Source organism: Myxocyprinus asiaticus, chromosome 13, assembly GCF_019703515.2.
Source record: "Myxocyprinus asiaticus isolate MX2 ecotype Aquarium Trade chromosome 13, UBuf_Myxa_2, whole genome shotgun sequence".
NCBI classification, from domain to species: Eukaryota; Metazoa; Chordata; class Actinopteri; order Cypriniformes; family Catostomidae; genus Myxocyprinus; species Myxocyprinus asiaticus.
In genome coordinates this window covers 6,541,750-6,559,150 of record NC_059356.1, presented here as the reverse complement: position 1 = coordinate 6,559,150, position 17,401 = coordinate 6,541,750, and the positions used below count along the sequence as shown (strand labels likewise).

At 40.5% G+C, this 17,401-nt stretch overlaps 1 protein-coding gene across 2 annotated transcripts in view; it reads left to right on the top strand.

Annotated features, from left to right (window-relative positions):
- Positions 1 to 4,810: 4,810 nt before the first annotated feature.
- LOC127450348 (splicing factor U2AF 65 kDa subunit-like) overlaps positions 4,811 to 17,401 on the top strand; it is a 36,949-nt gene continuing 24,358 nt past the window's right edge. For both annotated transcript variants that reach the window (XM_051714400.1, XM_051714401.1), the window contains exons 1-2: positions 4,811 to 5,042; positions 17,162 to 17,327. In XM_051714400.1, the coding sequence (XP_051570360.1) occupies positions 4,994 to 5,042; positions 17,162 to 17,327 (215 nt within the window). In that variant the 5' untranslated portion in view covers positions 4,811 to 4,993. The remainder of the gene's footprint in view (positions 5,043 to 17,161; positions 17,328 to 17,401) is intronic.

Here is a 17,401-nt window from a genome sequence, read left to right as displayed (position 1 = left end):
AGTGTGTAAAGGGAAATGGAGATGTTGTAAGTGTGGTGGAGATCATTAATATGGGCAGTGTGGAGATGGGGTTGAACCCAAATGCTGCAATTGTGGTGGGCCTCACAGTGCAGCTTTTCTAAGCAATGAAATATAAAACATTACACAATGTATCATATGCACAAGCTGTGAAGCAAGTTCAGGCTGTTTGTTAAGATGTTGAGGGGAAGAGCCTATCTCTTCAGGGGATCTTACAGTCACAACTGTCCTATAGGTGTAGCCATGCTGGTGGTGCATAAGATTTTGTTGCATTCATTGCTGAAGTTATTAATTGCTCAGCCCAAACAACTAAAAGAACTGAAAAACTGAAAATCATAATATCTGCAGCTGCTCGACACCTGCATGGTTGTTGCTGAAATTTCAGTTAAACAGAATCAGGTACTTCTTGGGCAATCTGAAGGATCTGTAACTATTCATGATTCTTCGGGCAGTCAGAGAGGTACAATTATGAAATTAAATTTACAATATTACAATGGACTGCCCGAAGTTTAATTACAAATGGCCAAGAGTTCAAAACATTTATATATTAATTAACAGTGTTACCTGATGTTATATGCATTCAGGAAACTTGACTTCAACCGCAGTTGAATTTCATAATTACTGGCTACACATTGGTGAGGAAGGGTAGAATTGGAACGGATAGTGGTGGAGGATGTGCAACTTTTGTGAAAGATGGTGTAGCCTTTAGAGTGATAATTATAGAATCACAGTGTGAATGTGTTGTGGTGGAGGTGTGGACATCTTGCAGTGTAAGAGTAGTTAATTTTTTATAATCCATGCAATAAATTATTACTATAAATTAGAATAAAGTACTGTATAAAACATATGAATAAAGTAGAAAGTAATGATGAAGGGAATGTGATATGGTGTGGAGATTTTAACACACATAATGTTCTTTGGGGAAGTTCTTGAACAAATAGTAATGGAATAGTAGTTGAAGAATATATGGAGGGGCATGCTTTAGTGTGTATAAACAATGGTAAGGGAACCAGACTAAATATGAGCGATTTATCAATTACTTGCTTAGATCTCACTTTAGTACCAGGATCAATGGCATTAAAGTGTCAGTGGGAAGTTCTAGATCAGTCAAAAATAGGTAGTGATCATTTCCGAGTAATATGTTCTATAGGAATGGAAATTCATAGGAGATCTCCATACATTCTCATTACAGCAGCATTTATACTCTCACACAAGTCACTAAGCTACGTCATCATGTCAGGTTGAATGATTCTGATTGGTTAAGACACAGATAAACTGAAAATTTCCATATATGGGCTGTTAGCCAGAAGAATATCTCCATTGATTATCAGGACGTCAGTCAAATCCCAGTTTAGGCACAAAGTGACCCACTGAGGTCACCAATCTGAGGTAGATGCCAGTTTGTTCCGTCAGATGGTCATCTCACCTAACAGAAACACACAGATACACAGCTTCATCAAGGTTGAATTTGGTCGAGCTCTGGCTCTAATCAGGAAACTTTCCCAAAACATACTGATTAGATATGCTTTCTCTCAGTAAGAGGTTCAGACAATATTCGTCATTATTCTCTAGTGATTGAAGATGAAAAGTAAAGTAAATGCTTTAACTAAGAATTGTCACATAGGCAACAGGCCTCAGTGACCCCCAGTGACCTAGGCTGTCAGGGTCAGCTAGAAGAGTAAATATAGGTTTTTAACAGGTGTTAGGTGCTTTTCTTATAAACACACAAAGAGAGATAGAGCACGTTTCAGACATGTAATTTTATAACTAGTAAATCTCATAAGCTTGAAGAAGTCATTCAAATCATTTGATATATAGAAGGATAAATATTGATTAATAACTCATTACAAATCACTCAAAGGAGATATATATATATATATATATATATATATATATATATATATATATATATTGAAGAGGCAGGGGATTCCAGAATACCCCCCCCCTTCAGTCTGCACATTTAAAAGGGCACATAGTTTAAATAATTTAGATGAAGAGTATAGAAAAAAGGAAGGAAATCTTAGAGCAGCATCAAGAGTTATATAATCAAAAACCAAGTGGTCTGACAGCTTTAGATGCCACTTTTGAAATGTGGGAACTAAAAAGAGTACTGATGAGGGTTAAACAAACTGCCCCTGGAAAAGATAGGATTTGCTCAGGCGTGGCTGTGACATGGCATGGAGAAGTCTCTGGCGTGGCTGTGACATGGCATGGAGCTGACTCTGGCGTGGCTGTGACATGGCATGGAGCTGACTCTGGTGTGGCTGTGACACAACCATGACGTGGGACCTTGGCTCGTCGACCATGACGTGGGACCCTGGCTCGTCGACCATGACGTGGGACCCTTTTGTTTTGTTTCACCGTAAATCCAAACGTGAAACAAAACATAAACATAGACTTGACTTGACTTGACTTGACTTGACTTGACTTGACTTGACCAATCCAACAATGTTGCACTTAAACAATATCTGGCAAAGGACAATGGCAAACATGAGGCTAAAATACATGGACAAGGGAGAAACATGACAATGGTAACCAATGACAAGACAGAACTGATAACAAGGTAACAAGACAATAAACCAATGAAAACAAGACACATGAACATGGAGGGAAACATGAAATCACATGACCAAGGAAACAGGAACAAACATGGCATGGAAACAGGAAATAACATGACATGAAACCACATGACCTGAACAGGAACAGGAACTAAACTTTAAAATAAAAAACATGAACACAAAACATGAACAAAAACACGTCTAGACGTGACAGGTAGGCTATATAACTGGATTTTGAGTTTTCTGTTTGGGCACACAATTCAAGTCCAAGTTGGTATTGTGCTGTCCCATATGGTAAATGCAGAAAATGGAACACCTCAGGGGAGTGCCAGCAGTCCTGTTTTATTTAACATTATGATCAACAACATTTTGAAAGAGTAGAATCAGTGCAGGCATTATATACAGATGATGGCATAATGTGGAAAAGGGGAAGAAATGTAAGATACACTGTACATAAAGTTCAGGAAGCAATAGAGGCTGTTGAAAATTGGTTGCTGGAATGGGGATTCAAATTCTCCAAATCCAAAACATGCTGTCAGTTTTTTTTTTTTTTTTAACTAGGAAAAGGGTTGCAGAAAACATGAAACTGTATTTGTATAAAAAAAAACACTGGAAAGGGTGATCAGATTAAAATATTTGGGGTTATGGTATGATACCAAGATTACATGGAAAGTTCATGTTAATTATGTTGAACAAATGTGTAAAAAAGTGTTACATTTAGTAAGGTGTGTAGCAGGAATGGAATGGGGAGCAGACAAACAATCAATAATGGGCATATATTGTGCTCTCCTTTGATCTGTAATAGATTATGGATGTATAGTATATGGATCTGCATTTTCAACAGTGCTTAAGAGACTAGATGCTATACAAGCTCAAGAATTAAGGTGTATTTTGGGTGCTGTTGATACAACACCATTGCAGCAATGCAGGTGCAGCTGGGAGAGACACCGTTAGATATAAGACGGAAAAAATTAGCAATGGCTTATTGGGTCAATTTGAAGGGTCATAAAATAGATCATCATGCAAAGTCTGTACATGAAGAAAGTTGGGAAACAACCATTGCCATTTGCATGGAAAGCAAAGGAATGGGCTGTAGAAATGTTGCTATATAACAAAATATTATCAGCATAACAGTGTGAGTGAAAATTTTGATATAATCATGATCATGCTTGTGAACTTTCACAGAGCATCTTGTGAAAGTGCTTTAATGAAAGAAAACCTGTCCTTTTGTACAAAATGAGTACACACAGTTAATGTCACAAATTTGCTTATTTGATTACTGATCACAAAATTATGTGGAATCTTAAATATTTCTTATATTATGCCATTATAATCATGTAATCACTAGCACGCAAGCAATAGTGAGAGAGGAGCAAAAAAATATTTTATTTCTATGACGTTTTCCGCACCTGCATTCCAATCTACATCTTGATGTAATCCTTCCTCATGATCACAGCATGTTTTCATCAGCTGAATGGGAGACTAAACACCATTCAAATGTGATGAGAACCAATGACTCGCGCTCGCATCACAAGCCGATCAACTATTTAGCCCTTATTGGTGAATCACACCTGAAAAATCCTCAAACTTTATTTCCAGGTTTAATTTATATTTTGAATAGACCTTTGAACCCCTCAATGTGGGTTTGTTTTCTCTTTTAATCGTTTAATGTAATTTTGAGTGTGACTATGTTTTAAGGACGGTGTACCTGTATGCTGGGTTGGAAATCTCAAGGATTAATAGTGGTGTTTTTCTTATTACATCACGTGTTGTTCTGAAAGCAAAAAGAAACAAATGAAACACGGAATGTAGGCTGTCATCTGCGCAGTCTGACCGAAGCAAAGTGGGCACGTTTACTCGCGCGATTAACCGAATGTGAAGCGCTACCGGCTTGTGATGCATGAATGGCTTGCACGTGCTGCACAAGTCTGTTGGGTATACTGCAGTGTCGTCACATTTTTACTTTTTGTTTTGCCTCCCACTCAGCTCATAAAAACACGCTGCGTGATCATGAGGATGGATTACATCAAGATGTAGACTGGAATGCAGGTGCAGAATTTCATATGAATAAAATAGTCTGCTCCTCTCTCACCGCTGCTGGCATGCCAGTGATTACCCCTCCACGTGCTATAGGTTGCCGACCCCTGATTTAAGCCTACACTGAAGTCTCTTCACACTCAGCACAGTAGGTGGCGGTATGCACTTAAAAAGCTGGTTTGCAACCCGCCATTAAACCCACTGAAGAAGAAGATCCCTGTCTCGAATTTAGATTGTTTACATTTCTACACGCACACATTTTCAGCACATGGTAACATTGCGACAGTGTTAACAGATGAGACAGCAGACATTAGACTGCGTTTGCTCTGTGTAATGTTGTGAATGCAGTGACTGTTTATGACTGTAGCTCATATGAGATCATGTCTGATTTCGAGGAGTTCGAGAAACAGCTGAGCGAAAATCGACAAGGTAAACATTCCTCCAGTATTCATGTGCTGTCGTGTGCTGGAATGATTTTATACAGGTTTGGTTATTATGCTGTTCTGGGTCAGTCTATGTTTTTCGTGTGGCTAATGAACGTAAACAAACGATTTATACCGATTTATAGTTGACACCGTGTTATTTAATTTTACAGTACACTACACATATCGACCAAAAGACAGTAACTGTAGCTTATTTAATTTTTTTAAATATTAATATTGACCTGTATATACAAAGGAGACCAGGGTTATTTGTCACAGAGGGAAGTTGTCACAATATTTTGTGTCAAAAGTCCAATTACACAGATGTTGTTTTTCTGTCAGTGGTCCTGTATGTTGGATTCAAACACCTTGTTCAAAACCCTCTTATATTCGAATAATCTTTGTGAATTTTATCCTCCAAACTAAGTTACAATGTTATCATATTTTTATAATAGCTGTCTGGTAAACAAGAGAATACAATAAACACAGAGAACACTGGCCTACTTTCAGAGAAGGGGGTGTGTGTGTGTGTGTGTATGTATGTATGTATATATATATATATATATATATATATATATATAGATAGATAGATAGATAGATAGATAGATAGGTAGATATATATATATTAGTTGGCCAAAACAACAGCTTGATATTTTTGTAAGTTACCTTTTTCATTTTTATTGTTTCATGTGTTGTGTTTCATAATCAGTGTTGGGCAACGTTACTTTTAAAAGTAACTCGTTTGAATATTGCATTACTCCTTAAAGTAACTTAATTAAAAAGTAAAACATTTTATGGAAAGTAAAGTGTGATGTTACTTTTGCGTTACTTTTTTCTCACAGCCAATTTCTCTTCTGCTATGCTATGCATTCCATACAAGTAAGCCATGCATTTCATACAAGAGACATTACAGGTCATGCTAGCTACTGTACAACACTCATGACAAAACAACATAGTAAACAAACAGATATTGTCATATAATAAAGAATCAATAACATGAATATGCATGATTTGTTTTTCCATCAACATGGCAGCCAATATGAATAGTGAAAAATAACCATAGTCTTACCTAAAGCAGCAAAGTCCAACACTTGTACCTGCATCATGTCATCATCGACAATGCCCATCGACAATGCCAGAGTCAACTTAAGATGTTCTTCAGAAGTCAGGATAAAATTCAGTGGGGAATGCCAGCCTAACTTGTTCAAGGAATAAGTCTGATGAATAAATGAATATCTTTCACTTAAGTCATCTCAGTGCATGCTTCTTTTTTTTTCGATTAACACTTTTTATTGATTCCAAATAATGAAACAGAAAAACAAAACATATATGTACAGAATCAACTTTTAAGCCCCACTATTCCCTTTCCCCCTCCCAATCCTCAACCCCACCCTGACTCCCAACAAACATCCCTGTGGCCAAAGCTGAAGTACACACACAAAGAAAACAAAAAAAAAACCTATATATATATATATATATATATATAAATAATAATCACACAAATGAAAAATTATGAATCCCTCTCCACTGCCCCTCCCCAAGAGCCTTCCAAAAAGGTAAAATAAATGCCCAACTTCCTATTAAATACCCCCAGGTTGCCTAGCCTTCTATCTGACATTTCTTCAAATGCCGCCACCCTGCCCATCTCCGTGCACCACTCCCGAAATGAGGGCAATCCAGCCGACCTCCATCCCCTAAGAATAATCTGTCTGCCGATTATAACACTGGCTAGAACCCAATTTCTTATGTATTTATCCCCTTTATTAATGACTGCCCCATCACCTAAAATACAGAGTCTGGGACAAAATGCAGTTTGAGTGCCCAATACATCACATATAAAACTCTGAACCCTCAACCAAATTTCTTGGATCTAAACAAACCACCAAAAAACATGGGCTGTGTCCCCATCTTCTGAATGGCATCACCAGCAGGTGGGTGTGTCTTTAAGACCAAGCCTATACAATCTAGAGGGGGTCCAATAGAATCAATGTAAAATCTTAAACACACCCTTGCATCTCGATGCAGACTTGATGTTTTTTAGAATCCTAGCCCACACTCTGTCCTCCAATACCAAGTTTAAATCCTTCTCCCATAATCTCTTGAGAGGAATTGAAGCTCCGTCCCCCAGATTCTGAATTAGCAGGGAGTAATACACTGATGCCTCATGACCTTTTCCAAAAGCAGTAATCACCACTTCCAGAGTATCTACCGCTTTAGTGGGGTGTATGCTACTCCCAAAAATAGCACAGGGCAGGTGGTGCAGTTGTAAATATCTGGGACCTGGGAATCTCAAAATGTTGAACCATATTTTGAAAGGATCTCAACACTCCACTCCACTCTCATATAGGTCACCGAGCGTATTAATCTCCCTCACAATCCACTCTGTCCAGCAGAAAGGGGATTTATCAATACATAATTTTGGGTTCAGCCATATGCTCGAAGCAACATTTAAATAAATGTCTGAATTAAACATTCTGGACACTTTTGTCCATACTGCATGCAAATGCGAGATAACGGGGTGTAACTTAACTTCTCAGATTAGGTTGATAGAAAGGCTTTGCAATGGCGAGAGAGAGGCAAGAACTTCCTTTTCAATACAAAACCTGTGAGGGGCTCTCTCTGGTGGAAGTGACCAGTGAGCCAAATGTCTGAGACAGAATGCATAATAATAGAACAAATTCTTGGGTAGGCCTAGCCCACCTTTGTCAATCGGCCTATGTAACTTACTGAAGTGTAATATGGGAAGTTCACCATTCCAAATGAAGGACTTCGCTATGCTATCAAATTGCTTGAAATAAGAGAGGGGGATATCTATAAGGATAGACTGTAGCAGGTAGTTGAATTTTGGAATACAATTCATTTTAATAACATTAACCTTCCCAGTCAAAGATAAATGTAATGAAGCCCTTTTTATTAAAGGGTCGAAATTAACTCTAACCAAGTCACACAAATTTGCTGGGAATAAAATACCCAAATACTTAATGCTCTGTTTGGGCCACTGGAAGGTGCCCGGCTGAAAAGCCGTTAATGGGCAGTACGCTGTCAGAGCCAAAGCTTCGGATTTAGACCAATTCACTCTGTATCCTGAGAACTTAGAAAAGGAATTAATAATTAATTCCTTGCTTAGTAGAGCAAGATGGTGCCGAGTATGGCTGCTGCATTGCGAGCTCTGACCCAATGTTGCAGTTTTTTGTTTGTTTTGTCTACAATTCTTATGTTTTTTTGTCTTGGATGTTGTCTGCCTTATTGTCTACGATAGACAAACACTTTTGGACATTGGTTCTGCAATAGCACACCGAAAACCGGACTTTAAATACCTCAGTGCTGACCCGCTATTTACAAACACGTTAGCGGAGCCCTTTGTCTGGGCAGCCTGGCCGCGGAAACGCAGCCGGAAAAGGGGAAGGAGAACCGGCGTTCTCATCAGACTAAGACATCGCACAAATCGACCCCCGCTACCCAGTATTCTACTGGCAAGTGTTCAGTCTTTGGACAACAAGCTCTGCAAGCTGAGAGAGTGGATCTCTTTCCAACGAGAGATGAGGGACTGTTGCATTATCTGCCTTACAGAAACTTGGATGTCTGCGGAGATTCCAGACTCAGCCATGGAACCCAAGGGGTTCTCCGTGCACCAAGCGGTTAGAGCGAAAGACCTCTCAGGTAAAAAAAGAGGTGGTGGTGTTTGTTTTATGATCAACAAATCCTGGTGTGATCAGAGGAACATACATTCTATCAAGTCTTTCTGCTCTCCTGACCTGGAATTTCTCGCTTCTGTGTCGACCATTCTGGCTACCGAGGGAATTCACAGCGGTCATTATCACAGCTGTGTACATCCCGCCACAAGCCGACACAGACCAGGCACTCAAGGAACTGTATGGGAGTACAAGCAAGCAGGAAACCGCACACCCTGAGGCCACGTTCATTGTGACCGGGGACTTTAACAAAGCCAACTTCAAGTCAATAGCACTGAAATACTACCAACACATCAGTTTCAACATGTGAGGGGACTGGGTTTCGAACCATTGCTACTCTCCCTTCCGGAATGCTACAAATCCCTCCCCCGCCCACCATTTGGCAAATTGGACCACTCTTCCATTCTGCTTCTGCCTGCTTACAGGCAGAAACTCAAACAAGAAGCACCCACCCTCAGAACGATCCAGTGCTGGTCGGACCAATCAGATTCTATGCTACAAGACTGTTTGGATCACGTGGACTGGGAGATGTTCCGGTCTGCCTCTGATGACGACATCAAGGTCTACGCTGATAGCATAACGTGTTTCATCAGGAAGTGTATAGAGGATGTTGTAGCGATCAAAAAAAATACGGATCTACCCTAACCAGAAACCATGGATTAATAGCGATGTTCGTGCGGCACTTAATGCGCGGACCTCCACTTTTAATTCTGGGAAGGCGGAGGAGCATAAACAAGCCAGTTATGCCCTCCGCAAAACTGTCAGGGCAGCCAAACCCCAGTACAGGGACAAGATTGAAGGACAGTTCAACACCACTGACTCTAGAAGCATGTGGCAGGGAATTAATATCATCACGGACTTCAAAGGGAATAAAAACTCCGCCGTGAACACTGCTGCTTCTCTCCTGGATGAGCTTAATACTTTTTATGCTCGTTTCGAGTGAAATAACACCGCCCTCGCGGAGAGAGCTCTCGCGGCCAAAGCTACAGAGATTAGTTCACTCTCCGTCTCTGTAGCGGATGTAACCCGATCCTTCCGACGGGTGAATATCCGTAAAGCCGCGGGTCCAGACGGCATTCTGGGCCGTGTCATCAGAGCATGCGCGAACAAGCTGACTGGTGTTTTTACAGACATTTTCAACCTTTCCCTCTCTTTGTCTGTAGTCCCCACTTAAAACGTCCACCATTGTGCCTGTACCAAAGCAATCCAAAATCACTTGCTTAAATGACTACCATACTGTTGCTCTGACCCCCATCATCAGCAAATGCTTTGAGAGATTAATCAGAGATTACATCTGCTCTGTGCTGCCTGCCTCACTGGACTCACTGCAGTTTGCATACCGCAACAACCACTCCACTGATGATGCCATTGCATCTACAATACACACTGCCCTCTCTCACCTGGAAAAAAAGAACACTTATGTGAGAATGCTGTTTGTAGACTACAGCTCAGCATTCAACACCATAGTGCCCTCCAAGCTTGATGAGAAACTCCGGGCTCTGGGCTTAAACAGATCGCTGTGCAGCTGGATCCTGGACTTCTTGTTAAGCAGACGCCAGGTGGTTAGAATGGGTAGCAACATCTCCTCATCACTGACCCTCAACACTGGAGCCCCGCAGGGCTGTGTTCTCAGCCCACTACTGTATTCCCTGTACACACATGACTGTGTGGCAACACATAGCTCCAATGCCATCATTAAGTTTGCTGATGACACAACGGTGGTAGGTCTGATCACTGACAATGATGAAACAGCCTACAGAGAGGAAGTGCACACTCTGACACACTGGTGTCAGGAGCACAACCTCTCCCTCAGCGTCAGCAAAACCAAGGAGCTTCTGGTGGACTTCAGGAGAAAAGACAGTGATCACAGCCCCATCACCATCAATGGAGCACCAGTGGACAGAGTCAGCAGCTTCAAGTTCCTCTGTGTCCACATTACTGAGGAACTCACATGGTCCATTCACACTGAGGCCATTGTGAAGAAGGCTCACCAGTGCCTCTTCTTCCTGAGACAGCTGAGGAAGTTTGGAGTGAACCACCACATCCTCACACGGTTCTACACCAGCACTATAGAGAGCATCCTGACTGGCTGCATCACTGCCTGGTACAGCAACAGCACTGCCCTCAACTGCAAAACCCTGCAAAGGGTGGTGCAAACTGCCAGACATATCATCGGAGTTGAGCTTCCCTCCTTCCAAGACATATATACCAGGCGGTGTGTGAAAAAAGCTCGGAAGATCATCAAAGACTCCAGCCACCTGAGCCATGTGCTGCTCTCACTGCTACCATCAGGCAGGCGGTATCGCAGCATCAGGACCCACACCAGCTGACTCCATGACAGCTTCTTTCCCCAAGCAATCAGACTTTTGAACTCTTGATCTCTCACGACCAATATACATCAGCACTGCACTTTATTAATCTTACACTGGACTGTCATAAATTATATTCTCTCTTAACAACACACTGGCAACTGACTATCAGCCTACAGCCTGAATGTCAATACAGCACATACAACCTACTGTATATTTTATATATACTATTTTTATCGTATACTGTGTATTCTATTGTATGTGTATTCTATATTGTGTGTATTGTATACTGTACATTGTATATTATTATTTGTATATTGTGTTGTGTGTAATTATGTGTATATTAGATGTGTAAATTGTGTGGTGTAAATCTGATGTTTATTGTAAATTGGTATATGTCTCATCACTGTCATGACTGCTGTGTTGATCGGAACTGCACCCAAGACTTTCACCCACTGTTGCACTTGTGTATATGGTTGAGTGACAATAAAGGGATTTGATTTGTTAATTCTGTGGAGGCAAGGCATAGATCTAGTAGGGCTGGAGACAAATAATAAAACATCACCTGCATAAAGCAAAAACTTATGCGCCACACCTCCTGGCGCCACACCTCCTGCCACCACCCCTGGAAAATCATCCTCCTTTCTTATCGTGGCTGCTAATGTTTCCAGGGCATGACAAACCAACAAGGGGGAAAGAGGGCAACCCTGCCGGGTGCCACAATCCAGAGTAAAATAATCTGAAATTAATTCATTTGAACCGCCGCTACTGGGTGTCTATAAAGTAACTTAATCCACCCAATAAAAATATTCCCAAACCCGTACATTTCCAAAATATTAAAAAGATAATCCCATTCCATATCAAATGCTTTTTCGGCATCAAACAAGATGGCAGCGACCGGAGTCTGATCGTTCGCCACTGCCCACATAACATTAATGAAATGCCTAATGTTATCAGAAGAGTTACGGCCCAGAATAAACCCATCTGATCTATATGGATAAGAGATGTCGTAACTTTACTCAATCGGTTAGCCAAAATTTTTGACAATATTTTAAGGTCTAGCTGGATCAGGGAAATTGGACGGTAACTCTTACACTCACTTTGATCTTTGTCCTTTTTAAGAATCGGACTGATCTGGGCTTGTGTCTTGGTTGGCGGAAGCTTTCCATTCTTTAATGATTCCGTATAAACTTCTAGCAAAAGTGGAGCCAGTTCTGTAGAATAAAATTGTAACAATTATGGAAAGGAGGAAGCTGGGGCCGGCTTGACAAAACACGTAGACATTTATTGTTGCGCTTTTCAGTTGCATACAATAAGGTCACTTTTCAGCAGTACACAAAAGGTTTGCTTTTCAGTATTCCACACTGACACGCAGATACACACAAACAGCTTCACGCATCTCTTCTCCCATCTGCCGCTGTCTCTTCTCCTTAAGTACTCCTGCCACCCCTCGCTGGAACGTGAGACCGGTGTGGCACGCAGGTGAAAGTCATTCGCCACTTATCTTCCCGGCCTCGCTCTGCCCAGACGCCGCTCAGCTCTGCCCTGCTCACCACAAAGATCTAAAAAATTCAGCGGCAAAGCCATCTGGCCCCGGAGCCTTGCCTGTAGGCAAGGCCTTAATTACCTCACCAAGCTCCTCCAAGTGTATCTCAGAATCAAGAGAATGTTTTTGCTCAGCCGACAGTTTAGGAAATTCTAATGGTTCCACAATGTTTCTAATATTCTCTTCAGTAGATGAAGATGTGGAAATATAAAGATCAAGATAGAATTCTTTAAAAGCATTATTAATATCAGTGGCCATGGTAAATATATTACCACCAGCAGATTTCACTGCTGAACTCTCTGTTTTATATATCTAGCCTGAAGCCTCGCTGCTTTGTCCCAGACTCAAAGTATGACTGTCTTGCCCTGAATAGCTAAAACTCCACCTTCCACGACAAAATAGTATTATATCTGTATTTCAATCAGGTCAATTCTCTGAGGCCATTAGACGACATTCTTTGTTTCAGCTCTGCCTCTGCACTTTTAATATTCCCTTCCAATTCCATGAGTTCTTGTGCTTTGGATTTTTTGGTGAATGTGGCATACTGTATGATCCGGCCCCTAAGAACCGCCTTAAGTGCCTCCCAAGACATGCCCACAGAGGATAGACATTTATTTCAGCCTTTAACATTTGTTGGAATTCAGGATTTTGCAAAAGGGATACATTAAATCGGCAACTATATGATTTCCTTTTCTTCATATGTGGCAACTCCTCTAAACACGCCAGGGCCTGATCCGAGACTAAAATGTTTCCAATTGAGCAATCAATGACAGGTGAAATGAGGGACTTCTACTTGTTCATGTAAAATAAAATCTATTCTAGATTAAATCTTATGGACTGATGAAAAAAATTTATAGTCCCTCCCAGATGGGTTCAGAATTCTTCAAATATCTGTAAGACCAAGATTTTTACACATCCTGTGAAGCATCAATGCTGCTCTAGGGGGCCTGCACACTTTTGCTTCACTATGATCAAGGACTGAGTCCATCAAAAGATTAAAGTCTCCTCCCAATATTATATCATGAGGGGTGCCAGTGGCTTGCAACATCCCTTCAGGATCTGTAAAAAAAAGCCCTGATCATCAAAGTTAGGTGCATAAATATTAGCCAAAATATGACTTTGCCTCTGAATTTCAGCTAAAACAATAATGACTTCCTAATTTATCTGTAATCTGTTTGAGTCATTTGAATTGTAGATATTTACTTATCAGCATAATGACTCCCCTGCTCTTACTTTAAAGAAAGCATGCCCAACCCATATCCTCCCAAATATTTCAGCTTCCTGCGACGAAAGATGCGTTTCTTGATGAAACACTTTATCATATTTTTTACACTTAAGAAGAGAAATAACCTTCCTTCTTTTTATGGGTTGCCCCAACCCATTCACATTCCACGTGGAGAGAGACAATCCTCTCTTATTAACATTTTACATTTTGACATAATTGAAAAAATAGATTGTGCGTCAAAAACAAGATTATAAAGTCCACATTAGTGCGACAATCAAAACCCGAACATCCCCCAGAACCAAACAAACAGAAAAAAGAAAAACGTGCGCATTAACCCCGTGCATGACAGTGCCAACTGGCATCCATCCCTCCAAACTCAAACAGTCCATGCACGCCTACAAGAACCCCCGTGACAACTTTGCCATCGGATTGCTCAAGTCTGGTGTTTCTATACCAATTTTGTGAGACAGAATTACACAGCAAAAGATAATCTATTAAACAAACTCCAGCCAATAGACGGAATAAGCACAAAGAGCATGTAGCTTCATCTATAAAATTGTCCTGAAGGTGTGACACTCTACAAAATAAACTCCAGCCGCTAGGCAGAACCAGCACAAAAAGAGCACGCAGAATCCTCAAACAGTCAAGCAAATGTTTAGTGAGCCGGTCCACTCGGCTGCAACGTGAGTACAACAAGATGATTTACTCACTCCATTGACTTTGCAAAAAATACTCCACAAAACAAACTCCAGCCAATAGGAAGAACAAGCACAAAGAGCGTGTAGGTTCATCCATATAACTGTCCTGAAGGTGTGTTATTCTACAATATATACTCCATCCACTAGGCGGAAACAGCACAAAAAAAGCACGCAGAATCCTCAAACAGTCAAGCGAATGTTTAGTGTGTCGGTCCACTCGGCTGCAACGTGAGTACAACAAGATGACTTACTCCATTGACTGTATGAAGGACATCGCTTGCTGTGGGCATGTGAATGTTTTACGGCCATCCTTAGCATCTATTCTCAATTCGATCTTCCGTTGGTGTAAAAGTTTCTTGCATTCCTTGAATCGATCACGTTGCCGAATTCACAAATTCTGGGAACAAGAAATGCTGTGGTTCTTCCAAGAAAGCCTTCCTTTACTCCTCGCCTCACGTAACACAAGATCTTTATCGGATGATCTCAGAAATTTGCCCAGAATTGATTAGGGCCTGTCTCCCTCCACGGATCGCCGAGCAGGAACCCTGTGAGCTCACTCGATTTCCAGCTTATGGCCTGCTATGCTGAGCAGATTCGGAAAGAGCCCATCTAGGAATTTCACTGTATCCTGTCCCTCTGCTCCCTCAGGGATTCCAACGATACGGACGTTATTCCACCAGCTATGGTTCTTCCTGTCCTCCAACTTCTCCCAGACACGCTCCAAATCCACCTTGGTCGCTAGTGGATTAGCAGATAATTTCCTCTCCGATGACTCCAAGTAATCGATCTGTTTCTCGACATCCCCCACTCTTGTAACCACAACAGTGAACTTCGCCTCCATGCCAGTGATCGATCGACGTATCACAGCAAGATCCTCCAAGTCAGCAACGACCTTCGTCAGCATTGCCGACATTTTCAGCATCTCTTGCCGCATTTCCCGCACCTCTCTGACTAAATCGACTCCCAGGCTTGTAGTCTGCTCGGGGCGTCAGCTTAAAGTAACTCAGATATTATGGTCTAAAATATAAAATATTGCATTACTCGTTACTCGAAAAAGTAATCTGATTTTGTAACACACATTACTTTTGTCACGTTACCTCCAACGCTGTTCATAATTGTTTTACTTTTTTTTTTTATTTAGTTAAAAAGCTAAATATACAGTATATTGCAGGTGTAAATTTAAACAAAGATGTGCACTAGATTTTATTTGTTTGAATAGCACCCCCAATGATCACAAGAAACCTACTACTGTTTAACGGCAGGTTCATTTGTGACAACTTATCCCATTTAGTGCAACCATTCAAAAAATGTATCTAGTTTGCAGTGTTTTGGACTTTTGACTCAAAACCTTATACAGCTTCCCTCATAAAAAAAAAAAAAAAAAATCAACTATCGTCAGTTTTACTCAATCCTCCCATGGACATATTACTCAAAAAACTAATGTAACCAAGGAAACTTGAATCAACATAAGAAGTGTCTTGTCAGCTTTGCATAATCCATTTTGTGTTGGGACAACATGAATATTTTTTTGTTTGGTTTACTGAAACTGGGAAAAGGATTTCTAGTTCCCAGCATGCTTTACATGGGACTCAACAGGGAGAGTAAATGTTAAAATTAAGTGTTATTTGATGTCCTAAAGGGGGAGACATGTTAGTGTTTATCCCTTGTGTTGTGTTTTCCTTATTACTTCCTGAAACATACATGTTTACATAGACAATGGCATATCGTAACTTACAGCAGACTATCCCGAATCAAACGAGCCCAAACACAACATAATATGATAAGTAGATCTTGAAATATTACTCAAAGAGTGTACATGGAAAGACGATGCACAAAAGGGAGCTCAACACACATTGTGACCGGAACACAACATAAGGGTTAATGTTTTGTGATGTTGAGAGTACAAGACTTTTTGTTATGTTGTAGTTTTGGGGGTTACATCATGGTGAAGAATGTAGCTTGAGTTAGGTTGAGGACCAATACATCTTGAGTTTTCTGCATTATGTTGCTTTATCCATTAAGCAATTGCTGTGACCAATAGTGCTGTGACTAGCATAGTGACCAAGTTGCACTCAATAGTGCTTCCCACCAGAATGTGTTTAGCATGCTAATATCTCCTGTCACTGGCTAGCATTTCACTAAAAGAGTTTCATTTGAGTTATTTTGACATGATACATTTTGTCGGGTTTACTTTATTCAATTAGGTTTCCTCTACTGAAAGTATTTAAATTGAATTACTTGATAATTTTAATTTAAGAAAACTCATTTCAAACATGTGGAACCTCTGTCCATGATTGAATCAAGGTCAGCCTAAGAGTTATTTTTTGAGTGCTTGTGACAACATCCCCATGTGACAACTGGCACAGGTTCCACTGTATTTATAGACTAAACAGATAAGAGCTCATATATTTGACATATCTCAAATCTGTCAAATATTATATATATATATATATATATATATATATATATATATTATTACTAAAACCAATTTTTACTAATAGATACTTTCAGTAGCATCTAGCATTGTGACAGCCAATTTTGCCCGGGCAAACAACATTTATTTCCTTCAGAAAATGAAATATTTTGGGGTGCATTTTGAAGTTTCACAAAGAAAGAAGATATTTCCCTCAAACATTATTTAACACTTTTCCTGCAGAGAGAGAGAGGGAGAGGTATAAGAGGAGTCACAGTAGCTCTCCAGGTCGCAGCAAGAAACGGCTCAGCTGGAGCAAAGACAGAAGCAGTCGCACTCAAGGGAAGCGCAGTCGAGACCGTAAGAGCAGAGAGCGCAGGAGTAGCTCCAGAGATCATAAGAAACACAGGTGACTAGACACCACACAAGACCAGCCTTAAAGTCTGCCTGTAAAACATGTCTACTAAGCTGACAATTTATTAA